Raw genomic sequence first — 26,274 nt, 5'->3', positions numbered from 1 at the left:
CGGTGGGAAAACGTCCAAGTTTGTAGTGAAAAACGTTCCTACTGGTGCTAGTAGATGGCGTCACTTACTAAAAGATAGAAAATTATTAATGCATGAAATAACTATTCATAGAAGTAATAAATATAACATATTAACTAATATATTGTAGTGTTATGAAGCAAAGAATCGTATTAATACATTTGTGTAAAATAGAGAGATCAATTGATTAAAAGGTATCTGTGACGCTATCTTATTGAAACAGTTGGAACTATTTTCACTACAAACTTGGTCGTTTTCCCACCGATGGCACCACTAGTACAAAAACCATTTTAGAGCGGCTCAGTAAGCGGTGACCTTTCAGAATGTACTCAATGAAGATCCTCTTCAGAAGAGGGTCAAATAGTCAGTTCCAGCCAGTTTGTTCCAGTCAAAGAGTATTAGACTAATACTCTTTGGTCCCAGTTTGCTCTACACATAGAGATTTTCAACGGAACACCATCAGGCACCATCATGAGCCATATAGTCCTCAAGAAACCACTTCAATTTCTTGGGGACCACATGTGCTAAATGTTAATATAAATTCAAAAGTACTCAAAAAAATTTCTGAATTAGTAGTAAAATTAGAAAAAGAAAATTGTATTTCAATAGTTTTTCCACTTTTTGTACCTTCATATAGAATAAATAAAACTCAGGGGGAGCATGAGTTCGAATTTATTGAGAAACACTGTTGTACACGCTAATATATGCAACTTCTGATTTATTCGAAATTTTTTGGTTTTCATAATATATTAACTGTGTGCCAATGACGCGTTCTGTTCGCATAAAATACAAAGTCCAACAATTTGTTAGCTGGCATTTAAGTCCTCCTCATTCCATTTAAGAAACAGTAAGTATACGAAGTGTCTTTATCAACGCCTGCGCATCGTAATACTTTCGGATTCTTGTGTATCTAGTATTATAAAATGTGATTTGCACATTAAAATATTGAACATCGCACAGGTATGAAAATTTAATTGATGTGGAAACGTTTGTAATTATGGCAATGACTGACCAAGATGCTAATAATAATAACCTTCCCTTACGGGAAAATTTAGTAAGTTTTTAATCACTCTTAGGTTATATGTTTATTTAAAAGTCCTTCGATCATTTTTTTATATATCGCAATTCCCTATATTAATGACAATAGAATTGTATTTTTAATAGTTATGTAATGTATATGAATTTGCTAGACATGTGAAAATTAAGAAGAACTTATTTTTTTCAAGGTAAAGACTGCAGTGGAATTTTTGCAAAATCCTAAGGTAACAAGTAGTCCTGTAGGACGTAAACAGGAATTTCTTAGAAGAAAGGGTTTGACCGAGGAAGAAATACAAACTGCTTTTAAATTAGCTTCCGTCGATACAACAGCTGATCAAAATGTTATTCATAAATCGAAAGACTATACTGTGATTCCTATTTCACCAGGTCATGTTCATCCATATTTTCAAACGTATCCATACCAGATAACCCTTTTCCAAAAGGTCAAAGAATTCTTTAATGCTACTGCTTTAATTGGAGCTACAATATATTGTGTTTATTGGTTTTATAAGGTATTATTAATATATAGTGGTACGAACAGATTTTTAATTATATAATGAATTAACTGAAGTGTCTTTTGTTGTGTTACAGAAATTCATTGAGCCATTCTTATTTGGCAGAAAGAAGAAAAATACCATTACAGATTCTGTTTCTGAATTAGATAAAACCATTCAAAATTCTATGAAAGAAGTGAAACAGTCAATTTCAAAAGTAGAAGATGATGTACAAAAGCTAACACAAAATCAATCTCTTGACCCAATGGTACCTCAGTTGGTACAAGAACTAAAACAAGATTTAGCTAGTCTTAAATCCTTACTTTTATCAAGGTATAATACGTATAGTTGCATTTTAAAATGACTGCAAATTAGAATATTGTTAGAATACATAATAATTTAATAATGGTATTTATTGCTATACAATAATTAACGAGTTTGTTTACACACTATTTGTTATTTCATTTTTAAATTTACACATTTATGATAAGATATACTTCTTTACAAGAATTTCTCACTATTCTTTGTACTGACACATACGAACATATATATAAATATATATAGTTAGTATCCAACCACATAAATACACATTGGTTTAAAAATATCAAAATAAATATTTTCTTGTGTGATTACAAAATGTGAGGAAAAAAAACAATGATCTTTTAAAATTTTACTTTTAAACAGAAAGCAATTTCCAAGTGCACCAGCATCTATACCATCATGGCAGTTAGATGCTGCAGCTACAAATCAAGAAAAACCTAGTGAAGGAGAAGATGATGCTGGAAGTGGATCTAGTGCTAATGTTTCAGATAGTTCTTTGGAAATGATACGAGAAGATCCACCCAAGGAGTAAAATTAAAATATATCATTAAAATTCACTTCCATCGTAACAGTCTTCGATATGCAGGATATTCTGTGATGTATATCCAAATATAAGGGAAGGGGATAATTCCAATTCACATGTAACATATATTGACAACCAGGTGTTACTGATTTTACACTCAGTTTGTCCAACTAAATACTATTTTAATTCTGTACTGTAAAATCAAATTAGAATTTTTATTTCTACAAAGGGTATTTAACGCTGTTTATAAAACAAAAGAATATATGTAATACATCGTTTTATAAATAATAATAATTCTTGTAAATGTGGTGGTTATTACCTAATTTTTTAAACAAAATCCTTAAAAAATTGGGAAAATTTCCCTTTGAATTTTTGACATCAATGATTCACCTATCTCTGTTTTCAAAGGTATCTTAAATACTTGATAATTTTTTTGTAAATAAAATAAAAAATCAATTGATAAATACAAGCCTGTTTTCAATGTGTGGCTATATTTAAATAGGTGACAAAACTATGTTATATTTAATATTACCTGTGATCTAGTATAACATAAATGGTCCATTCAAAGTATTTAATTATGTATTGGGAAAGGCGTAAAAACCAAAAATAAGTACCGTCTTTACAAACTAAATATGTACATTTTAATCCATACTTAAATTTAAAGAGACAGTCGCAATACAAATAACCACATTAAGCCACTGACCATATTTATACAACGGATCGTACTGTTCACTGCGTATTTGAAATTAAAAAATTATTATTTCCTTAACATACATATAACTGCATGTACGTAACAACGAAACATACATTCATGTACATACAGGCGTACTATGTACAAAAAGATTTTATTGAATGTGGTGTAATCCTGCTCTAACCTATATCTATTACCCATGGCTAAACTTACTTTGGGATAAATTACAATTAGTAATCAAAATCCACGTGAGCAACTCGTTCGATATACGTCAATAAATAAACAAATGTTCTCAATTACATATAATTTATTTGAGAACAAATTATTATTTCAATCTTGTGCACATGGGCATATTTTCTTATTTTCAGTTTTATGATTAAGTAAAACAAATATTTATATATATCTATATACATACTTATACATATATACATATATATATATGCATATATATATGCATATATAAATATTATGTAAAAATTTGCATTTAATGGCTTAATTACACTGTTCATTCATGTAAACCAATCATTCTTGCAACAAATACACTCTTCATCATAATATGTACAAACCATATAATATTCAATAGTACTTTTGAATGATTAAACAAGCGAATAAAGTATACAGTCATACATGTGATTACATCCTTTCACTGTTACTTTATTCGTCTAGTTCTCAGACGTATCAACATCGTACATCGCATGTTAAATAATTCTAATTGTTCAGAAATTTGATGAAATCAAATATCGCCTCTTTTATAGTCTTTAATACTTCCTTTTATTATTAGGTAATCAGGATAGCTGCCTCACTGATACAGTGAGTTACAGCAAAGTCCATTTGAAGTGTGACTTAGTATTTTTTTTCCTTTTTTTATATAATACACCCTAGGTTTAATAATATTATACATAACAGAAATAATTCGTTTAAAAAATATAACACTTTTTTGTTTAATCATGTGTGGCAAAAGAACTTAAAACGTTTAGTATAATATCTTTACTTAGGACAAAATTATTTGAAATATATGAGTCTATGTTACTTTACAAACTCGATCTTTGGCAAATACATCTTTTTAAGAAAACATGATATATATGTATATATGTATATATTATTGCCCACACATGAACATAACGAAAAATATACCAGAATGTTTTGTGCTGACATAAATAGTTTGGTTGAAGGTCCCACTCCCTTTTTAAACTTACTCGCTAGGGTTCTGTTTTTAACGAGCGTAAAAAATGAGGGCAGGGTAAAGGGATCATCGTCTTATCATTCAGGCAGCATCCTAATGTCTATTATCCGTAACAATAATAATCCTAGGTTAAACACGCTAAACTGTTTTGCAGCTCGGTCTCTAATAAATCTAATGTATCGATCAATCTGGATTATGCTACCAAGTATGATGTAAATGTAAATTTCTTGAAAGAACGGACCGCACATCTTGTGTGAAACGAAGTGCATCCAAAACTGGAAGTAAGCTCAATAGAGCAGTATCTCCCGCGTCGCTAAACCATGACTTGATTGGTATCGCGTTATCTGTGATAACAAAGAAAAACAAACGTGTGCGTATAATAACCTGCTGCAAACAAACGAATGATTAATATTTTTTTCATTTAAAACTTTTCATTAAAAAGAAAACAAATTATACAAAATTATAGATGTCCATTATAACATCCAAGAAATGTAACTTTCGAACTGTCTGTTTAATTATGCACATATTTTTTTTTAACTAATCGCGGTTATACAAAATAATATAGAATTTGTAGTCTAATAAAATTTATTGCGAGTTATTAAACGGTATCCCCCTTTGATTTTGTTATCGTGTTTAAGTTGATCACTAAAGAAATCATACCTCAATTCGATATCTGAACATTCGTTAATTTCAAATAATACATATCGATAAATACTTCGCACGCGAAAGATACTACGAATCTACAATTACCTTGGATGCTACAAATGAAAAGTTTTGAATATAAAAATAAAATCTAGTCTTTAGACTGGTACCTGATACACAGGAATTACTAAAAAAATTATTAAAATAGTCGAAATTATTTTACTGCCGATTCGGCGTAGTGTCCAGTGCTTATTCAAGTCGAGGAGCATTGGCAACTGATCGTATTTTACATTTATCCATAGGCCTGTATTCAGTGCTTGCTTACAGAACATCAACGCTGATAGCTGCAAATAGATACGGTTTTCCATCAGATTTATCTGAATTTTGGATTTTGTGTTTGTTTAGCCAGCCAAACTATTGAAAAATTTAGTTCTAACAAAGGGAGAACTAAACTTATTCGGCTTCGATTTTAACGAAAGTTTACATAAATATTTTTTGGTACAACCTAAGGGTTAGTCTGTAGTTCATGATTGTTACTTTTTGACTTTAACATAAAAATTGGCCCTCACATGAAAACTACCCACTTTGTTTAAACATATATAGGCATAAATATATATGTTTCTCTGACATAAAAAATGGTTTCTTCTTGAAAATTAAAAAGAATTAATAAATATTTATGTAAAGTTATGTCGGAATCGGAAGCAGAGATGATTGGTCTAGCCCTTGTTAGAACTAGGTATGTTTGAAAAAGACTATAAGAATAAAATATGTTGATGTCTTCCTTATTAACTCAGTGATGCTTATTTAATATTATAATAATAATAAATGCATTGAAATCGCATGTATGGTAATTCTTGATATCAGATATAAATCTTATAAATAGAACTTAATATTTTGAGGAAAATCCACACCGCAATTTCTACTTTAAAAAAATCGTAGAAGAGAAGGTCGTAACTATCGAATAATCAAGTAACAGTGACCATATAGAAGATATCAAAGTGAACCATAAAACAAAATGTTACATAAACATTAGTATGCTGAGTAAACGAATAACACAGGATGTCTGATTGGTACAATATGTTGTGTGTACATATGTTTACACAAAATACACAACCATAACTATTTAAATGATATAGTACTGTTTATGAGAATATTTTCACGAACTTAATTAAAAATGACCTAAACATGGTCATGAAACAAATTAATAAATAATAATTATTTCATTCGAAAATATAAAAGTTAAACCAATGAGTTTAGAAAGGGACCTAAGTAACTTCACATAGTCGTGAGAATAATACGGAAATAAAAATTTTTTAGTTAACGTTTTGGTATATGATAAAGAACTCTTTCAATATGTTGTAATTTTTTTTATCATAGGCCAAAACGTCGACTAAACAAATCTTCGTTTCTGTATTACTTTCACGATCATAAGAAGTTTACTTTCCTTAACACACTGGTTTAAATAATGTAGAAACATTCATCTGGTGCTTTCAATTCAAATTGAAATTAAATTATTCCACTACTTACAGTTGTGCACATGTAAGCAAGTTCTGACTACTGGTTCATACAGTACATGATACAGCAATAGCATTGGAATAATAAATGTAATGTTATCAATATGCACATTCATTTTATTTATGTAGATTTCCATATCACACTTTTCACCAATGGCATGCATACAAGATTTACACAGAATTATTATTGTATCATGTACACAATAAAAAATTGAACAAATTTACAATAGACAATTATGTTAGTAGGCATAAATAAATTAAAAAATCATTAAGACTATTAAACTGAGAAAAGTAAATATGTACTCACGTGGATAAGCTCTGTAGGCTCCAGGACTATTATCAAGTATAAAGACTGATGCTAGGTCTGGACAAATTGCAGACAGATCTTTAGTATAGGAACCCAATTCGGGGGTACAATGTTGCCTATAATATCTGCGCCTTAGAATACCCCTGTTGTTATCTAACTTATCTGCAACAGCTGCTCCATAGATTTCCATAGAAGCAGTAAAAACCACTAGTTCATACCTGGAAAAAGGTAATGCCATACACATATGATCTGATAAAAATTACAAATTTAATTTTGATAATTAAACTTACCATTGACTAACAATGTCTAAAAAGAAATCCACATGTGGTCTTTTGTGAACAAAAAATCTGACTGGATGTCTATCTATCGTCACTTTAAGAACAAAGTCTGGAGGTGTACCAGGCCTAACTGTTGGCCTTGCTACCCCATCGTGATGAGAATGAATTAATGTTTCATCTAAATCCAATACTAATACTTTTCTCTGAACTATACCTGCAATGTACTTTAGTTATATACAAAAAATAATGCATTTTAAAAGTATAAACTTCTTGAACTATTAAAAGATAAGAGTACTTACTAAGTCTATGCCTTGATAATGGAGAGAGCGGGAAGATCTCGTATTTAACAGGTTGCATTTGTGATATCTAAAAAAGATAATTAAATATATTACACAAACAATTTCTTATTGAGTTCTCTAAGAAGTTTAGAAGCCAGTAAAAAGCATAAGGACGGTAAGGAAGGTAAATAACTATTGGAATTATTAAATTAATTCTACCATTACGAAACATATTTATTAATCAAATACATGTTTACAAAATAAAAAATAAAAAACAATAATTCAAGGATGGTTTTAAGGAGAAAATAACTGGTTTTATTTGTTTATATGATAAATGGGTGTTACTGTGATGACTAGTTTCTACAAATATTTATGCAAGCATTGCTTATATCATAAAGTAATCCAATATTTACATCCAACAATGAAGGATATTGATCAACAGAGACATGAGGCACTTTTACATCATCAACTTCTAAATAGTCGGTTATAACTAATGCATAACAAAAATTGGAAGAGTCATAACAATGAGGAAAAGGATTTTCAACCAGCAACTTGAACATTTTAATGCAGGCGGGAGTACACAATCTACGGTCACAACACGATTACGACGAATATTCGCCGCAAACGGCAACAATTTTTTGAATACTAGGTGTAATGAACCAACATATCTAAAGAGTGCATTGACACAACATGGGACGCTGTTGGATTACGAACATTATAAACAAAAAAAAAGTATATATAGCTGATAGAGGCGCGAAGCACCTACTTACGGCTCTAACCTGCTTCTTGAGGAGAAAGCAGACGCAGGTCCACACACGGGAGGCCATCAAGAGGAAAGCTCTCATCCCCATCTGCAATTGCTTCAGCATCTCTACTGATCTTCTCACCGGGCCGAAGTCCGGCGATACTTTATCTCCAGTCTCGTCTACGCTACGGAGTCCCTTTTTTCCCTTTACGACACTCCACTTCGCGTTGCGAAGTGTATTATACAAACTTTTCGCGTAAACAAACGTTCCTCACGCGAACCGGGTGCATAGAATCTGAACAGTTAGAAGCATATTACGAACCTTCCGTATACAATAGTGCTCTGCACGTGTAAACAGCCATTTCCATATCTTGTCATGTTGTTAGCGAAAATCGACGGTACGAATCTTTTCTCACGCACACCACGCAACGGCCGCCATCTTTCACACATCGACCCAATTTTTCCATGCGCTACGCTGGCGCGCATGATATTCCGAAAATTCTATTTTACGAGCGGTGCACAATCCACGCGATTTGGATTTTCATTCGGAACATTAACGGAAAATTTCGTATTACGATGTATCGATAAATCGTAAATGTTGTACAACAACTGTGGATTAGAGTGGTACTGTAAAGTTCATTCGTACATCGCATTCGAAAGCCTCGATCAAATTCGGACGATTGGGTGAATGTTTGTTTGAAGTTTTGAAAGTATGCGGAGTAAGCAACTGTGTGAAATGCTTATAAATTAATTAAAACGTTGTTTTTGCCTATTTTTTCTGAAAAAGAAATACGAATAACGATTGTAGGAGACTGACCTCGAAGCATTGTACTTGTTATCAGGTTTTGTTTTATCCCCTGATTAAAAATTATTTTTTTTCTATGAAAATGGCGTAATACTTCGCTGATCCACGGACCTAAAGGACGATGCATATTGTCGCGAAATTGCGACGATAGCCGGAAGGGTCAACCTTTGAAAGTTCTTCAGCCATCTTTCTTTGTTCAATTAGTAGCATTATCGTTGATCTCTAAGAAAAATATGTTGCAATTATCGTGATCAGATAATTGAGAAATTTTTACTGAAAGTACACGTTTCCATAAACTGATACAAAACATTTATCTTTACTTAGTAGAAATTATGCGTTTCAATTTTACCGCGTTTCACAGATGGCGCTATTGACCAAGGGACAATGGCTGAATATTATCCGGGAGTTCATTTCCCTCTATAATTTGGACTTTGTTTTTCATGCCTATGATATTATTCACTGCATCGTCCTTTGATTTCGCGTATTATAAAATATGCCAGAACACAATGCGTTATATGTTGTAGATAGTACTCGATTCAATGGAGGCAAAACAGTCAATTACAAATTAAGACTCTATCCTTTTCTTCCTTACAAAGAAGCTACGACTAACGGCTGTTGCAGATTAGTACCGAAGCGTTACACTTATTGTCAGTTTTTGTTTCAAGCGACGATCAGAAAACATCAAAAACCAAACCACGCGGTCAATTTTTTTCCTGTGAAGATGGCGTAATACCTTGTTTGATCATTGTAAGCGTCCCTGTACAAACTATATGCACATTACTAAAATTCACCAGACCGTTAAGTAATCTATTCTACTTTTTACAATAACATTAATCGAACGATAAAGAAGTCATGTAATAAACGTCCAAAATAAAACGTTACTCCACGAAACGCTTTTAGCGCCTCCTCTGTCTCGATCAACTGGACTTACCGTAAAAGCGAAAATTTAAAAATAACTTTCTCCGGGCTCCGGTCAAGTGCATTTATATACATTTAACGATATATGGACTGCAACATAATTATTCGACGTAATGTTGGCTTGCATTTTCAAAATTTCTATAAATTTGATTGGACGAACCGTTGGATAACCCTCCTTTCTCGTCTTGGCGTCCATTTGGACTCATCTGATTGCTCGTTCCCGCACCAATCGGAAGTGGACGTCGACGCAGAAGGAAAGGAAGCGTCGGCATTCTGTGATGATGTTACTAACTCGCAGTTGTAACAAACGGTATCAACCATAAAATCTAGTATGACGTTTATTATACAAGCAGCTGCTTGCGTTATATTAAAATATAGTACTCGAAGTGACCAGCTTGAGCGACATAGCTGAATTACGATCGACTCGTAAAAGGTACCATCGTTACGTTGTATTTTTTGTGCTGCACTACCAAGCTGCAAAAGAACACAATGACGGATCTAACGGAGTTACGAATGAACGTGGCCGCTCTGAAGCGCGTAGATCCTTACGTGAAAGATATTCTGGAAACTGCGACACACGTAGCGCTGTACACTTTTAACGCGGATAACAACGAGTGGGAAAAAACCGATATCGAGGGTGCTTTATTCGTCTACTCGCGAAATGGCGAGCCATACAACAGTGTTCTTATCATGAATAGGTAACATAATTATTAGATATATATTTTCACTTAAAATGCTCACGTATATTGTTGAATACTTTAGAAGCACCAAGTAAATTGTGAATCGAATATATATGTATTATGCTTACTGGTCAGTGTATTTGTAAAGATAGCTGTAATCTTAAAAGCATAGTTTGGATGAATGATTGAATACTATAAAAACTTGCTTTGATCTTATTGCAAGGAAAAAAGCGTTTTTAAACCCCTGATTTGTAAAACGAATGAATATCCAACTTTAAGATATAATAATCTATGTTAATAGTCTTGTAGTACTTTAAGTAATGCACTATCATATACCATGTGCTATTTAAGAGTTTTTTTTATGAAGGTTAAAAGTTATCACTAGACTGTGGAAGTTTATGTGTTTATGGCAATTGGAAATATGGAAAAATGTATCAATTTATTTATGTTTAGAAGATAAGAGATCATTTCATTTCTTTGTCTGTATACATAAAAATATGAATTTGCATAAATATCCACAGTCTATTTATCATCATATAAAATAATCTATGAACAAGCTATTTATTTTGTTATTTCAATAATATTTTACAGATTAAATACAAACAACCTAGTGGAACCAGTTACACAAGGTTTAGACTTACAACTTCAGGAACCCTTCTTGCTCTATAGAAATTCCAGATGCAATATCTATGGCATTTGGTTTTATGATAAAGAAGAGTGTGTACGCATCGGTGCAATGTTGAACAAACTTGTTAAAGAGTCAGAAGAAAACCGCAAAGCATGTAACAAACCAGCAGTCAGTGTTAAGAAAAATTCTGGACCTAATGTAAACAACATAGATATATTCAGTATGCTCAGTAAAGCCCAAAAAGATTTTAATACTAATAGAACTAGCAGTGGCAGCGGAGGAAGTACCAGGGAAGGGCTTGATTCCAAGTCCCCTCTGGTTACTTCTATAAATGAAAAGCTGTCTGGACCTCTAACTGCTCCACTAGGTCCAGATGTTACTTCACAGAGTGTAATGGACTTTTTTGCAAAAGCTAAAGTTAGTATTTATTTAAGAAGCATATAACGCATACTATGTATTAATTTAAGAAGTATATCATTTTATAATATTTTTAGGTTAATACTGGACATTTTAAAGCTGGAGATCAGCCCACACCAGGTGGTACTGTTGTAAATGAAAGCAAACCTTTACTTGCACGTTTAATGTCCCATCCAGCGGCCCATACGGTGGAACATATTGAAAAGCAACATAGATCTGTAACTCCTCAACCAACTACACAACAGCATTCTCAATCAACTCCAACTGCTATAATGACATCGAATAACGCGAGTAGCGCTTCAGCTTCGAACAGACCTAAGCGGCGGAGCAAGATAGCTTCTCAGCAAGATTCAATAATATTGACACCCGTGTCTATGAGCCAGGATGGTCCATCTTTGACCAATCAAAATACTATGGATACAAATGGTACAACAGGATTTCATAGGATACAGTCCCCAACATCTAATTCAACGAATCATCAGGCCTCGGATATTATTGGCTCTAGCAATTCAAATCCTCTTGCATCTTTATTTGCTCATGCATCTGCGACAACGGTTAGTAGATGTATACAGGTGTATACTTTTTTTGTTTATTATTCATTACGATACGAGCATCCTAATATTTTTTTAATTCGATCAGGCATCTGATGAAATTATCACGGCACCTACTTTATCGGGAAGAGGATCAGCACCAGCGTTAATACCTCCTGTGATGTTCGCTGCACCTAGTCCACCAGAACCCCTGGCGAGACCGTTGGAACCATTGACAAGGAATCAGCTTCTTCAAGCTTTCAACTATCTACTGAGGAGTGATCCAGATTTTATCCACAAACTTCACGAAGCTTACGTCAAATCATTCGGTGAAATTCTGTCCTAAAACGATCAATTGTTAACTGATATAACTGAAACCCGTCATGCGGGTTGTGACGGTCGACTGACTAAAACGATCGAGCAAAAACCTAGTATCCCTATGTTACACGTACATAGATGGTACATAACGTCATGCTCGACTTTCAATTGAACTTGACTGGTAGCCCAAATTTTTTGGGGAAGACAAAATATAGATATAAATGGAGATACATACCTTAAACAGTATTTTTATAAATTAATACATTTTCTCCCGTGAAAAGAGACGAAATGTACCGTGAATGCGTAACAAGGTATGAAGCTGAGTGATCGTTGTAAAGGGAACGGAACAAGGATTGCGAAAATTGTACGATTTGAAACTGTGATGCCAAAACATTTATATTATACTAACGTTTTATGGTTATTATTCCGGAACAGAGCGAGACAAATTTTCTGAGCTGATCAAATGGAATGCCTATTTTACAGAGTAATGACATACCCCTCCTATAATATCGGGTATCGATATGGTATGTGTATGTAATTGATTAAAAAGAGGAGCAAATAAATAGAGACCGATTACTGAAAAATCGTTTTAATGTATTTTAAGGCGATTTTCGCATCAATTTATCCCTCATGAGTAACACGTGTTGTAAAAACAAAGTCGCGGTACATATTTAATAATATAACTATCGCACGGTTATGCCATACTATCACAATATAATAATATTTATATGGAATACGATTACTGTGTGAGGAGTACATGATGTACCGGGATAATTCATTTTCGGAAGATACCTACATGATTAAAAAAAAAAATAAACAAAACAGATATCAGACTTTTATTGTTCTTCACTCGTTTTCATCCGCCATATGTTTTCTCGTTGGAAAAAAAAACGTTAGCTTTTATTGCTGAATTATACGTGAATCCCTCTGAGATTGTTATCGTAACGTCAGCTACGATCTCGCGGCTAGATTACTCGTCTTCGAACATCAAGAGGTAGACGAGATCCGTGGAACGCGATTACATTGCAACTCGTACGCCACCTAATTAAACGGTATCATCTAACACGATAGAAAATACATGATCTATTTACAGTGCTACAAATAAAGGCGGTATCATGCGTTTCGTTATCATCGTTAACAAAGTCATGTACAAAGGTCCTCGATTTATACTTTATATTGGCCCTTTTTCACACCCTCGCGAACACACGACTACGACGACTAATTCGGTGGCGTCGTTGTTTGGCGAGGAATCGCAGCAATCGTTGCACAACGCGCAGTGTTATAATTTACAGCAGTCGCTTTCTTTTTTTTTTTTTTCACAAAATTCACAGCCAAGTGGAGCCATCATAAGCCCGCTAGCTTTCTACAGATAGTCTTAACTAATGTCTATCCGCTAGAACACTTTATCGAACGTCTTTGGATCGCTGAAGGTGTCTTTTCAAACGAGAGGCACTTTCGGTCCCAATAACGGTGGCCCATTGTCGGGCATTCCATGTGGCCCGAGTTTGTCGTTCTGCGTCGGCACAGGTTGAAGCAATCGAATGGCGAGGCTGGCCAATATCAGTAGAACGACTAGACCACAAATCGGCACAGCGATCGTCGCAGTTTTGAACCAACCGTCCGTCGACTGGCCGCCGTGATTGACCGTCTGCACGGGGCCGAGGAAAGGTCGCTGGTCACCCGCCAACACTGCAACAATTAGAAATCTTTCGTTACACCGTTTGTTGCATAAATTATGCAAGAAGTCTCCATTATTCATAAATTCGCACAACCTTCGACTTTCACTATTGTTTCAAATCAACGATTCGAGACTGTAGTTGTGCGTCGAATAAGTAGACTGGCTCGAGCTTCTCCGCAAAGAAATAAATTTGAACTGTGAACGAAACTGTCGATCCAGGAGAGAGTATTGGATCCTAGAATGACGTTTTTGGAAAAAGCTACTATTTAAATTATAATATTTCGTGCATTTTATTTGCACCTAACACTTTACCAACTGATAAATAAATCCAATACTATTCGAAGAAAGTATTGGTTACGATAAAAAGCAAAAGGACGATAAAACGTTATTCTCAAAGTTACATCTAGTTGAAGCCTGTGCGATTTTAATGATGATGCAGAGAGAAGGATCGTTCAACCTTGAAGAGTCTTGTTGAGTCTGTTTCTCATGGCTGGACTATCCACGTGGTTGCAAAGATCCTGCTCGCAACAGAGGTATCCCGTGGGACATTGTCGCTCCTTGTAACTTTCGTCAAGGCAGCCGCCGTACGCGCTGTGCTCTGCTCTCAATAACGAAGGATTCGTGTTAGATGGTAACTCGGTGAAGCAGCCCCTGCCACGACACATGTATCCTTGAGACACGCATTCCGGTTGATTGCAATAACACCTAACTTCGCGTACGTTTCCCCAATCTGTGAACAGATATGCGAAGCGTTTAGTCAATTCAGCACGTCGAATTTATTTATCTATATTTTATTATAATAAGACGAATTATTATTATAAGATAAATGCACGTAGAATGCAATCTTGCAAGGTCAAAGTTTCACGTGCAGGCTTATCGACGAAAGTCCAACAAGGGCATCTGTTTGTAACGCGGAATGCCTCGGGGCGTCGGTGAAAATAAAAGATTGTAATATTAAATGTCTTATCGGTTCTTTGCATATGGAAGAGCGACGTAACGATATTGGCCGAAGAAGCTATCTTCGGTGCTAAGTTCGAAGTCCTCGAAAGGAGAGAGAGCTTCGTAACTGAGGTCAGAGTACCCTCATGCTTTCCTGCCTGTTATTGAATACAATAGAAGGAAAGAAAGTATTGCTATTGATAAACATTTGATCTCCTCGCAATTTTTTACATTTTTCGATTTTCTCATATGACCTGATATCTAAACAAAAATTCTGTATATAATAATAATACCAAATCAGGATAGAACGAAAGAAGACGTTAATTTACAGAAAGGAAGTCTTGCATCTTTTCTGATAGAGACAGTCATCATTGATAATGAACGACTCGTGCTGATTAATGATGCAGTATCACGGGTGGTCCGTATACAGTGGTCCAAGGAAGCATTTGCACGGTCACTTTTTTTAAAGATAGCTGCAAAGAAGTGGTGCATTAGTTTAATCATGGCTTTTTTTCTATCTCCACCGAATGTGCTGTTATACGTGACACATTTCGTCGTACCGTATCGTGTATAATGACACGATCATTATGTTAATTATGACTCGAAATTATACGAAGCCGGGACAATATGTCGGTTGCTCCGTTAATTGATTGCAACTCATCTTTATTTATAAATCCGCGACTCGATAAGCCTATTTCGTGGATGTGCAATTTAATTCCGCGAACGCTCGTCATTTTCACGTTCCGGCGTCCTAGGCATAACAGCGTCCACAGTTGGCGGCCTCCCCTAATGAGTAGCCGACGGAGTCATAAAAGATTATACCCTTCTCGTCGCAACAGGTATACAGGTCTCACTTTCATTTACCTGCCGGTGTACCAAGCCTATCCTTCGCTTCCCAAACCGACCTATAGTTTTCTATTTTTCTCTACGCAGTGGTTCACACTCAACATCCTGCTTCGATACAGTTGTTTACAGAGACGGGTAATATTTGTCGAGAAAATATTTTAAATACTATTTTAAATAATAGATTCATCAGAATTCAAATAAAATAGTATTTCGAATGGGATATAAAATTTCAGCAAATAAAATATTTTATTTTTAAAAATACTTGCATCATTCAAAATAAAATATTTATTTACTGTTTATTATTTAAAATACGTATTTTACCCAGCTCTGGTTGTTTACAGACAGGTAGGCAAATTCGCTCTCATACCTAACAATCGTCCCATATCTAACAAATATTTAATATCTTTCTAGGTACCATCCCCCTACTCGAATAAAATTTTACACATCTTCAATCCCAGGATACCGCGTGTCCCAGAATTTTCCCAACGTTCTACCGCTTCGAGGTGGGATAAACGCCGTTGCCAGTGTATTTAGCAAACAAATTTCTGAAAATAAAGGCCAAACGGGACGAGGAAGAAATTTGTGTAAAAAGAGTCGGTCGAGGTACACGTTTGCTTGGAGAGATTTCAACTGGAGGGTCTGGAAGGAATCTGGCGAATGAAACACGCCCGATACACTGGGACCCCGCTTGACGTTGCGTAAATATACAATACACGAAGAGAGTAGAGTTCTCTCTCCGCAGTGTGTTAATGAGAGCCGCACGAAATAAACAAAGAGACATGGAACAGTTCGCGGTGACTAACCATCGTGCCGCTGGTTTATTATGATAATGCGAAGCCATCTTTATCCGTGACTTTACTCTTTCCCTTTCGCGTCGTCTTTCGGCCTCTCTCCCATCGCGTTCCGACCCGCCCCTCTCGGTCAACGGAATAATTTATTTTCTTGCACAGGCTACTGCGGATTCAACTGCCAAACAACTTCCTAACGAAATAATTCCCATCCAGATTCGAACAGACGCCTCGACGCCATTTTCGCGGTCCCCGTATCGCCGCCATTTTTTAATTATGTGGAGGTGCGAGCGTAACCTCCAGTTTATTGTGACAACGTGGTCCTATATGCTAGAAGTGACAGACAGTGGTCCCCTAGTGGTCCCTAATGTCCTTAATTCGGTCCTGAACCTGACCACTGGTCCTCGCGAAGAAATTTCGCGCACGCCTAATAATAATAACGGTTCGCGAGTCAGTCGAACAAAGAACTTTAGTTCCGTACAGGATTAACCGCAGTAGGTACAGTTGTTTATTATGGTAATGCGAAGCCATCTTTATCCGCGACTTTGCTCCGACTGTCTCTCGGACCGTCCCTTCGCCCTCCCCCTGTCCCTATTAAACGACCCTTTCTCTCTCCGCGGGACGTTCTTGAATTCCCCTCTTTCTCTTCTGACTTCTTGCTAATAAGCCTGCAACGCGGGCCTCTCCTTTCCCCACCCTGTCCTTCCCCTACACTCTCGATTCCTCTCTCCGTTCCCTCCGCAACGTTTGCCTCGCTCTGTCTCTGGTCGACGAAGCCAGGCTCATCGGGGAATAAAAAACGCTAAAACAGCCGAGTCACAAAAGAAAGATTAAAGTGGAGAGAATATATGGAGAGAGGCATGCGGCCCTCTCGTTGTGTGCATCGCTGCTGTGCTGCACGATGGCTCGGTTGGTCGACTCTCACGAGCCCTCCGGACCGAACGAGACGAGAGACTCTTGCGAGAGGGTTTTTAGGAAAACCTCTCCTCGTTGCTCTCCAGATTACGTAAACATCTCGGCGTAGCCACGATCAATGCGAAATCCTTTCTTTCAGGCTGGACATCGAGATGGTTTCCTCCGAGATGGCGAGGACACTCTTCCTCGACTTTTAAGTTATTTCTTACTTGGCATACGAGCGAGCTCGTGGCTCTCGAAGTCGAGTCTCTTCATCGAGGAGATGAAAACGGGGTAAACAAGACCACGTGTCCGCGGCAGAGTTAAAATAGTATCGGGTTGTCCGGAAAGTTCGTGCCTATTTTTAAGAAAAACTCAAAGGCATATTTGAATTTTCATGTATATTTATCGAATTATACGTATACGTACCATTTTGTTCCGCAACCTTTTCACCTGTTAAGAAATGTACACGTTCTATTTGTTTTCAGCCATTCCGATATATTCAGACCTGTACCGCCTACTAAAAATCGGCATGGACTTTCCAGACAGCCAAATAGTTGGTAGCAGTTTCTTCACTTTTTCTTTTCTTTTTTCGTGGATGAGCGTGGAAACTCATAAACAAAATATAGAGAGGTAAAAGTCTGGGTCTCCCCTGCTGTATCTATAATATCACCGTGTTTTCACCCCCTTTGTATCTATATCGAACGAATGATAATCCAGAAAGGAACTTGGAAGCTGGGATTTTCCATCGTTACGAAAATAAAACGAGGGTTCGAATCGATGAGCCTTAACGGCGAATCGCGCGCATCACGGACCTGTAATCGTGCGGCAACCGACGAAAAAATGTAAAAGGAAGAAATACGAGCGATATGGGTGGAGGGAGAGCCCGTCGAGAAATAATTAATATGCCACGGACGCATAACGAACGACCCCGCGAAGCAGTCTGTTTGTTTTCGGACGGGTCTTCTTCGGCTCCAGGCATGTCGGCCGTATCTCTCCTTTGCCCGGGCCTTCTCGACCTCCCGCTGCTTCCCCTTTTCCCTTTTTATTTTAAACGCACGCGAGAGAGGCCCTTCTCTCCGGCTCCTTTTGTCTCTCTCTCCCTACTCCAAAGTGTGCGGTCCCTTCTGGATCCAACCAATCCCGCCGTACAACCAACGAGACAAATTCCTTTTAGAGACATTTTCTTTTATCGTTTATTTTATTTAAACAAATATACGGGGTGGTCTGCGTAACTCGCTCACCTCGATTGATGTCTAATGCATATTATTGAACAAATGTTGCGTACAAAAATTGGAGCGAAGGGGAACATTACGGGTGACCTAATACATAAACGCGATAACTAGGAAGTTGGAATACACAAATAGCAAATTTGATTACGCCTGTATCTATTTTAGGGAGGTCCTCAGGGGCTGCAGCTGTGATTGGTCGCAGCTGCTGTACGGGTTTGTACCGCATTAAGCATTTATATTGCATTGCATTTATATCGCATTAAGCAATTAAGCATCGGTAATCAATTATTGTGGACAAAAATGTCACGGACCTCCATGGTCCTCGGCTTGTTTAAAATAAATCAATCGATCGATCGAATCTATTTTAGTCCGATGGTCTGTCGTCCCTGTCGATGTCCATGTTTGCGCGCTATCATTGCGTCGAAGATGTATTATTCAGAGTTCGAAAGTAGCTCGGAACAGATTTTCTCCGCATCGTTAGCGTAAAATTGCAAAATTCGTTCCGCGTTCGTCGGATTGCCTCGATTTTAACAACGTTATAACGCGGCATTTATGCAAATGCGCGCGTGTAACTGTTGGCCCATGGAAGGGCGCGGGGGAGGGGGGCGGGGTTTGAAAAAAAATAGAAGCAACGATGCCGCTGGCAAAAAGGCAGACAGGCCTGAAACTCTTGACGAACGTTCCCCATCGTGGTGTTTTGCGCTCGTAAAGCTGTCCGATTTCTTCGTCCGCGATCGGCAAATTCTTCGTGTCGTATATCGGATTGATAAAAGGTTTCAGCGAGACGCTCTCTATGCGTACACGCTTTTCGACGAGAGGCTTAACCTTTAACTCGATGACGTTAGATATACGTAGCCCTGCCGAGGCATCGGATATATCTAACGAGATACACGTGCTGTTACTTGTAGCTCTCAGATAAGCTTGTTTATTTGTCACACTGCTACACAACTGGCGTGGGGTTCGTTTGACTCGTCGCTTATCCGAGATTAAATATTCATTTATGCAAATGGCGCCTAAGTACCCTCCCCTCCCATATCCCCGGACTCCTTTTCTAATCACCTAATTAGATTACGCGCTCGAAAAGATCAATTTTTGTCGTGGCCTGTAGATCGACGTCGTTCCTTTTATATAACTGACTAAACGAAGCTCGAGGATTCTGTTTTTTAATAACAGAATGCGGTTATTAAACATACATCGCAGAAAATGGTTTGGTTATTCAATTTTTAACAGACACTGGACGATTCAACCCGAACCGATCGGAAATTTCTAGAAAATCGATTTAGAAACGAACGACTCCGATCGATAGCCGGGGGTAGAGAGTAACGAGTCGCCGAAGGCGCGCTTCGCAGAGGTTACGATACGTTTATCCGAACGACTGGAGCAGCATGCCCGAGGATAGAAAGCCGTGCTCGGCGGAAACTTGATTTGAACGAGGTCCGTTGTGTATATGCAATTAGAAGAGCGACGACCCATGTATTCGTACACATGCACGTGGATACGTTTTAACCGAACGTACACCAGCCACTGGAATGATGAAACTAATGAGTTTCTCTCGGTTCCCTCGAGTGTATTCGTAATGCACGCACATTGCGTAACAACCCGTCGCCTGTGTATGCGTGCACGTTTATTCAAATCAACGTGAATTTTATATTGTTTCCAGGGTAGGGATGTCGGTGATGGCGAAGAGGAGCGGAGTACGGTGTTAACGATATTACGACTGGCCAATTACGCGAGTTTAGAGCTGATAGCGACGGATATCGGATTTTCCAATTAATAAGGACGACGCTCAACGCGTTATGTAATGGGAATTAGCGATACCAGCGACGATTATCAAGCCTATTCCTCTATCGCACGTTCCCTCAGCGGAGCTCATGCTTTCCCTCTAGGGGAAATAAAGTACACCATCGATCCAACTTAATCGTCTCTGAAAAACCAGCTGCTACCTTCGATTCTGCGTGGCATTTCTCGTTCCTCGTAACTATCAAACTTCGTAATATAGCCTGTGTTCGTCTGACGCGCGTGTACTCGCGGTGATGGATCGCGTTGCCCCTAGTAAAAATACTGGATGATGAATTTAACGATTTCTACTGCTTACGAAGTAAGAATTCGGTTGCTCAAAGGTATAGAGACGTCGAGCAGAAGCTCTGATTTCAAGAATAGCGAGTGAGTTGGGAAGATGGCGTGATTGGAGCAGAGGGGTTGGTGGAATAGGGGTAGGTTCAGGAAGTTTCATGGAGGCCATAAAAGCTGGAACGACGCAGACTTTCTAGGACACATGTGATATAGTATTTATAGAAATGAGTAACGCATTGTTTGTGATCGAGAATCAAGTTGCGCATAGATTAGCTGGGTGCATTATACGTAGATCGGTATCTGATACGCGTCTGTCTCTGGGAAACGTTCTCTTCTCTCACCAAAAGCTGTATCTCTTCCAATCGTATTCTCTCTGTTCCATCTGATAGATTCGTTTCTGAATAAAGAAACTCACCTTCTAACATATTATTACTACATACGTATGGTTAATTTACACTCAGAAATCTCAGATAATGTCACCTCTGAAAAACCTCGAGAACCATGAAAGCCTCAAGTATTTCATCGTATTATTATTATTATTATTTGGTTAGCTTCGAACGATGCGAAATTTATTACGCTCCGACGACGATTACCACCGAAGGCAGTCGATTCACCGTGTGATTCCTCTTTCATCGAGGGGAGCAGGAAAAGGGCACGGGATTGAATTTCGTAAGCCCCCGTCCTCGTCATTTCAACATGCTTCGTAACCTCGGGCTTTCGTGTTCCAGGTCTGTTCCTGATTCGTCGATGGGTCACGACGAAAATATTTTATTTGTTGTAACCAGATCTTAGAATGGCAATTAATAGAAGTATTTCATACGAAGGACATCGGAAATAGTAGGATTCTATCGCGAAATGTTCTCATTTATTTTTATTATTATCAAAAATTGTTTGCGAAATGATATTTCGAGTACTATTCGAGTACAGTTGGAAATCGCTGACCAGCCAACGAATGACACCCGACGGAGAAAGTTCCGACGATGCTGCGCTTAATTGTTCATTCCGTAAGCCGCGTTACGGAGTAATTGTAAAACACCAGAGGCGACTCCAGCTATCTTAATTTGTAATTAGCAACATCCACCCGTTCTAAATTGACGTAATTAGTATTCCGCTGCGACGGAAAGCGCGTTGGTGGCCTGTGTCGTCGCAAGTTCTGGGGTATTTGCCTGGAAATGTTGGCCAAAATTTGATTTACAAGAATTGTTGCCTCAACGTTGCATAGTTTCTGTCACTTTAAGTACTCAAAGTCCACACCTCTAGCTCTCTCTAGGTGTACATATGCACAGCACTTAAACGGTTAAGTGGAATTAAGCTCATAGCACAATTTTTGCCGACTTTTCCATGCACCAACACCGTTAGCCGCGACTGGTAGCATCGAGTTTCACGGTGTCGCATCCGGTAGCGACGAGTTGGCTTCGCTTCTGCCACGACCCAGAAAGGAAGCTACAGTCGCCGCGGCCAGGGAAAAACTGTTCGCCGAGACAACAATCGGGGACTACGATACGAGAGATCACGAGCTCCCTAAAATCTCGTTGGCTTCGCACGCAAGACGAATGGCCCGAGAGAGGAGGGTCGTTTCTCAATCCTGGCGTATGTATACAGGCTTTTGTGCGTGCCTGCGTCGACGGCAGCAGGTCGGTTGACCTGTTGAACAAACGATCGTCCTGCGATAGGACTCGTTGCGGGGTACGTGAAGATCTTGTCCTTTGGGCTCCATTTATTAATTGTCTCGGGGGATTCCTTTCTGGTACGATCCATCTTCGAGTCGTTGAAACCAGACATGGAAAACGACTCGATTGGTCCTCTCGATGAGGAAGTTTTGTTCTTAGATTTTTTGGGTAACCTAGTTTGATGGAAAATCGTTGTATAATAGAAAAATATTTGAAGTAGGAGCATCCCCTTTGAAAACTCCTTTACTCTGATTTTAAATCGCGCGCCAGGAAGAGGTATACTATTCGGTTACGCGTATCGGCGAAGCAGTCGCCAGAGCGCCAGAGTTTGAATCAATCGAATCGGTTGCCGCGACAATGACCATTTGCTACCGAGATGTTAAAGCTCGGGGGACACGCGATCGAAATCAGAAACGAACGGAGCTGGTGACCAGGGGATATTAAGGTAGCGGCGAGAATTATAAAACGGTTTGTTCCAATGCGAGAGAGAGAAAGAGAGAAAGAGAGAAAAAAAGAAGAAGGAAAGGTTCTCCCAAAGCGAGTCACGTCCTACGGTCCGCCGCGGGACACCTGTTCGTACCCAGGCCGCGAGTAGGCTATGAACCTGCGGAGTTATGCGAAAACAAAAAGACCTCCAACGCTGGGACGGTTTCCTCATCGACGCCGAAAGGAGTGGCCACGAAGAACGAAGATGAAGACGGAGGACGAGCAAGACGAAGGAGGAGGAATTGGGACGGGAACCGTGGGGGACTGGTCCTCGGGGAGTTCCCCGAAAGATTCGTGAGAAACTTTCGTCGAGCGGCACCGCTCTTCGTGGCTACACGAAGAAGCGGATCGTTGGGTCGTTGCTTGGCAAGGTTAAGAGGGTACTCTCTTATTTTCCCTCAAAATATAAATTTTCATTATTGCTAGGAGCCTCTAAAATATTTTTATCAAATTATATTAATAACATTTCAAAATTGTTGAAATTATAACAGCTTGTACCACGAGGTGTTTCGTTAGGTTCGAGCATGTTAAAAGGGTACAATAATAATCATTAAAGGAAAATAACTTTCTTGACCTCGCTACACACTAAGGCTAACACAGAAATATCCACCTTTCCTCAACAATCAAGATAACGCGAAGAAAGTTGTTCCTTGAAAATACCATCGAAAATGAAGGGCATACGGTTTACTAATTATCGAGATTAGTAGAGACCAGGCTAATTGGATCGTTAAATTCGAGACGAGTCTGTGTTTTCTTAATTTTTTTTTGAACGAAGATATTTTATCGCGGTTATACCTACCGCTCCTGATCGACACAGTGGACAGACGTCCGATAAAAGCTGTAACTAATGATCCCCATTAAACGGGACCGGATACCGCAGGAGTTTAGTCGATTCTTCATTGACTCGCAACGAAAGACGGCCCCGTGTCTCTCGCCAGGAGGTCTAACATAGGTTTTATTGCAGTCGATTTTATTTCGACCCTCGCGGACTGTCTTGGATTATCAAGGTACTCGCACACTCCGATACAACGACGTATAAATATATATAGACGCATTATATACAGGGTGTTCCTGTACGAAGGGTTACTGGTTGGTTTCTTACAAACTAATAAAGATATAGACATCATTTATGTTACCATTAGAGAAAGGTTCATCTTTTAGACTGCCATACCATTTTTGGAGGGTAACTGTTACAGGGAAGAAAGAGTACCCCTAAATTTGTTTAAATCGAATTCCTCTATCATTTAACTGTAAGAAAAGTGAAGTCGATATCTTGAGTTTCTGAGAAAACAGCTTGTAACATTTTACACTGGACACCCTGTATGTGTATATTTATACATATATAACCATGAAAGACAAAAGTGCATCCATTTAATGAGCCCAGCTTCCCCCCCGTTGTCCTTTTTAAGGAGGATGACTGGTCAAGAACAAGGCATCGATTAAACTCTTTCTCCTCTCGAGACAAGAATTCACGTCGCGAAAAAAAAAAGGTATTCGGGATCGGGTATTTTTTTTTTTTATCGTGCACGGTAACAAGAACGAAATTAATTTCCTTACCAAGCACTTTCGTACCGGGCCTCGACAGAGTTATTATACTTTCAGTAACGTATGTTCGTCCTGCGAGATTTTTATTCTCAATTACTGAAAACGCACGTCTCCCAAAGAAATACGCGTTTACCAACATCTTGGAGCATTCCGATATCCCATTAAGGTGGCGTAAACAAAATTTCTAATTGAAATTCAGTGACAGTTACTTACATTTACGATGTTCCTAATTAGGAGGGGCAAATCCAATCAAGAATTGCAAAAAATTGATTAGCTTGAGTACCAATAAGTAACCAAACAATAATTCTGTTTATAATACACGGAAAATAAGAAACAATTTATGGATCACGAGGTTAATCTATTGGTTATAATTCATCCATTAACCGTTATTACATTAATTTTCAAGTGTCCAATTGTACCGCCAATAAGGTGACACCAACAATCGAGTGTCACCAGACGACAAAGCGTTCAAATTTAGATATTCGCGAATGTCCCGTCGCGCGGCGGTAGAGGCGTTGAAGTCTCCAAAGGCATCTAAATCACCGTTCATCCGGATAAGATTGCGTCACCTGAGAAATCAGGCTCACGTGAAATTGATTTGGCTCGTGTCACCGTCAATAAAGAACTTAAGTGGTCCCTTTCTTCGATTCCGCGCGGAATCCGGTTGGGAGCTCCCCCTCCTCCGTAACGGGGATGAAGAGGAGCAAGGGACCCGGCCAGGGCGCAACGAAAAGCAAGAGTTTTATTGAGCCCACGGGTTCCTGACCAGCCGACCCGTCTGAGAAAGGAGGAAGGGAGAAAAACCGGCCCATTATGCGGGTGCACTTGTCGTCCGTTCGGCGAAACGCTTTGCATCGTTGCGTCCGCCATAGAAATTGCTTTACCCCGCTGCTCCCTCGTATTTTATTGCCGCGCGTGTGTGCATTCGTTCTACGACCGACAAAATACGCTCCCCCGGGCGATACGCTCGCTTTAAACGCGCGTTTTATTAAGATTTGCGAAGTTACCACGAAGGTACCACGATCGAGACGAGGTTGATCGACGATTACGCGACATGGTAATCTTGGTTATTTTGTATTCCACGTTTTCTTGGTAATATTATAATCGCAATTTATTAGTTGAACGCGTGTACCGTTTGATTTTTAATAGATCAAGAGATAGTAACTTGGTAGAATAAATAATGGAAGTAATATCATTTCTCTTATAGCGACTAAAACAAAATTCTAAAACCCGTTTAGTAAACGTATAACTACATACTGAAATGCTCAGACCTCGAGAGTCTCATACTTCAGTTAAACCAATACAATTCTATCAGCATCTTCCGTGCCCTCGATTCACCGATCACGCCACCGCGTTCGGCGATTTCAATTCGATTTTACAGCGATTCTCGGACTTGCAACTCTTCGTTGGTCGCACGAGGCAATAAATTTCTCTGTTCGCGGCCACGATACGATCGAAATTAGCAGCGTGGTCGTAGTAAAGAGTAAAATGGCCGACCGAGACTTTCTCTTATTTAATTGACTTCAAACCGATCTCGATACGCGCACAAAGGGCTTCCGTCATGTTCGAAGATCGTATCGCTGTTTTACACGGTGATTTAATGCCCGATGTCGCAAAGGTAGCGAGCTCTACCTTCGGGGTAGTTTCGTTTCTGCTTGTCTTCCGATCGATGATCGAATCCTCGCCGTGGGCGGAAGTGAAACGAGCCTCCTTACCGCGTGTGTTCTCGATAATGTTCGCACCTTCCCTGGAACGATGTTAATTGCTCCTATACGAATCGACACGGTTGTAATTT

At 38.4% G+C, this 26,274-nt stretch overlaps 4 protein-coding genes across 8 annotated transcripts in view; 2 read left to right on the top strand and 2 right to left on the bottom strand.

Annotated features, from left to right (window-relative positions):
* Positions 1 to 349: 349 nt before the first annotated feature.
* On the top strand, positions 350 to 2,702 carry LOC128878664 (peroxisomal membrane protein PEX14). Of its 2 annotated transcripts, XM_054127036.1 has the most exons (5): positions 350 to 865; positions 979 to 1,072; positions 1,245 to 1,568; positions 1,648 to 1,883; positions 2,235 to 2,702. In XM_054127036.1, the coding sequence occupies exons 2-5, from the start codon at positions 1,016 to 1,018 to the stop codon at positions 2,401 to 2,403; spliced, it is 786 nt and encodes a 261-aa protein (XP_053983011.1). In that variant the 5' UTR covers positions 350 to 865; positions 979 to 1,015; the 3' UTR covers positions 2,404 to 2,702. The 2 variants fall into 2 exon arrangements, with proteins under 2 accessions (XP_053983011.1, XP_053983010.1); XM_054127035.1 differs by lacking the exon at positions 350 to 865 and having other exon boundaries at positions 872 to 1,072.
* A 310-nt stretch (positions 2,703 to 3,012) lies between these two features.
* On the bottom strand, positions 3,013 to 9,812 carry LOC128878666 (CTD nuclear envelope phosphatase 1 homolog). 4 transcript variants are annotated; one of them, XM_054127038.1, is made up of 6 exons: positions 9,769 to 9,812; positions 8,058 to 8,327; positions 7,309 to 7,375; positions 7,022 to 7,223; positions 6,732 to 6,949; positions 3,013 to 4,612 (listed from the first exon to the last, which is right to left on the bottom strand). In XM_054127038.1, exons 2-6 carry the CDS (start codon positions 8,154 to 8,156, stop codon positions 4,467 to 4,469), a joined length of 732 nt encoding a protein of 243 aa, XP_053983013.1. In that variant the 5' UTR covers positions 8,157 to 8,327; positions 9,769 to 9,812; the 3' UTR covers positions 3,013 to 4,466. The 4 variants fall into 4 exon arrangements, 3 of the variants coding, with proteins under 3 accessions (XP_053983013.1, XP_053983012.1, XP_053983014.1); XM_054127037.1 differs by lacking the exon at positions 9,769 to 9,812 and adding an exon at positions 9,571 to 9,759; XR_008457459.1 differs by lacking the exon at positions 9,769 to 9,812 and adding an exon at positions 5,081 to 5,254 and having other exon boundaries at positions 4,473 to 4,612; positions 8,058 to 9,543.
* A 172-nt stretch (positions 9,813 to 9,984) lies between these two features.
* On the top strand, positions 9,985 to 13,161 carry LOC128878662 (mRNA-decapping enzyme 1A). The gene is made up of 4 exons (XM_054127033.1): positions 9,985 to 10,453; positions 11,027 to 11,480; positions 11,558 to 12,034; positions 12,120 to 13,161. The coding sequence occupies exons 1-4, from the start codon at positions 10,245 to 10,247 to the stop codon at positions 12,354 to 12,356; spliced, it is 1,377 nt and encodes a 458-aa protein (XP_053983008.1). The 5' UTR covers positions 9,985 to 10,244; the 3' UTR covers positions 12,357 to 13,161.
* Positions 13,150 to 26,274, bottom strand: part of LOC128878667 (BMP and activin membrane-bound inhibitor homolog) — a 32,232-nt gene continuing 19,107 nt past the window's right edge. The window contains exons 2-3 of the mRNA XM_054127040.1: positions 14,464 to 14,736; positions 13,150 to 14,017 (exon numbers count right to left, since the gene is read on the bottom strand). Of these exons, the coding sequence (XP_053983015.1) occupies positions 13,767 to 14,017; positions 14,464 to 14,736 (524 nt within the window). The 3' untranslated portion in view covers positions 13,150 to 13,766. The remainder of the gene's footprint in view (positions 14,018 to 14,463; positions 14,737 to 26,274) is intronic.

Source organism: Hylaeus volcanicus, chromosome 6, assembly GCF_026283585.1.
Source record: "Hylaeus volcanicus isolate JK05 chromosome 6, UHH_iyHylVolc1.0_haploid, whole genome shotgun sequence".
Lineage (NCBI taxonomy): Eukaryota > Metazoa > Arthropoda > Insecta > Hymenoptera > Colletidae > Hylaeus > Hylaeus volcanicus.
Note: the sequence above shows the minus strand (reverse complement) of the source record. Positions and strands in the feature narration are given on the sequence as shown.

Bases quoted from the DNA above. Each gene is read 5' to 3' on its own strand.
- LOC128878664 (XM_054127036.1), top strand. From the start codon at position 1,016: ATGGCAATGACTGACCAAGATGCTAATAATAATAACCTTCCCTTACGG. The intron at 1,569-1,647 runs GTATTATTAATA...GTTGTGTTACAG, and splicing joins GTGTTTATTGGTTTTATAAG to AAATTCATTGAGCCATTCTT. The intron at 1,884-2,234 runs GTATAATACGTA...ACTTTTAAACAG, and splicing joins AAATCCTTACTTTTATCAAG to AAAGCAATTTCCAAGTGCAC.
- LOC128878662 (XM_054127033.1), top strand. From the start codon at position 10,245: ATGACGGATCTAACGGAGTTACGAATGAACGTGGCCGCTCTGAAGCGC. The intron at 10,454-11,026 runs GTAACATAATTA...AATATTTTACAG, and splicing joins AGTGTTCTTATCATGAATAG to ATTAAATACAAACAACCTAG. The intron at 11,481-11,557 runs GTTAGTATTTAT...TAATATTTTTAG, and splicing joins ACTTTTTTGCAAAAGCTAAA to GTTAATACTGGACATTTTAA.
- LOC128878666 (XM_054127038.1), bottom strand. From the start codon at position 8,156: ATGCTGAAGCAATTGCAGATGGGGATGAGAGCTTTCCTCTTGATGGCC. The intron at 7,376-8,057 runs GTAAGTAGGTGC...TATCTTTTTTAG, and splicing joins TCAAGAAGCAGGTTAGAGCC to ATATCACAAATGCAACCTGT. The intron at 6,950-7,021 runs GTAAGTTTAATT...ACCTTTTTCCAG, and splicing joins TTAGACATTGTTAGTCAATG to GTATGAACTAGTGGTTTTTA.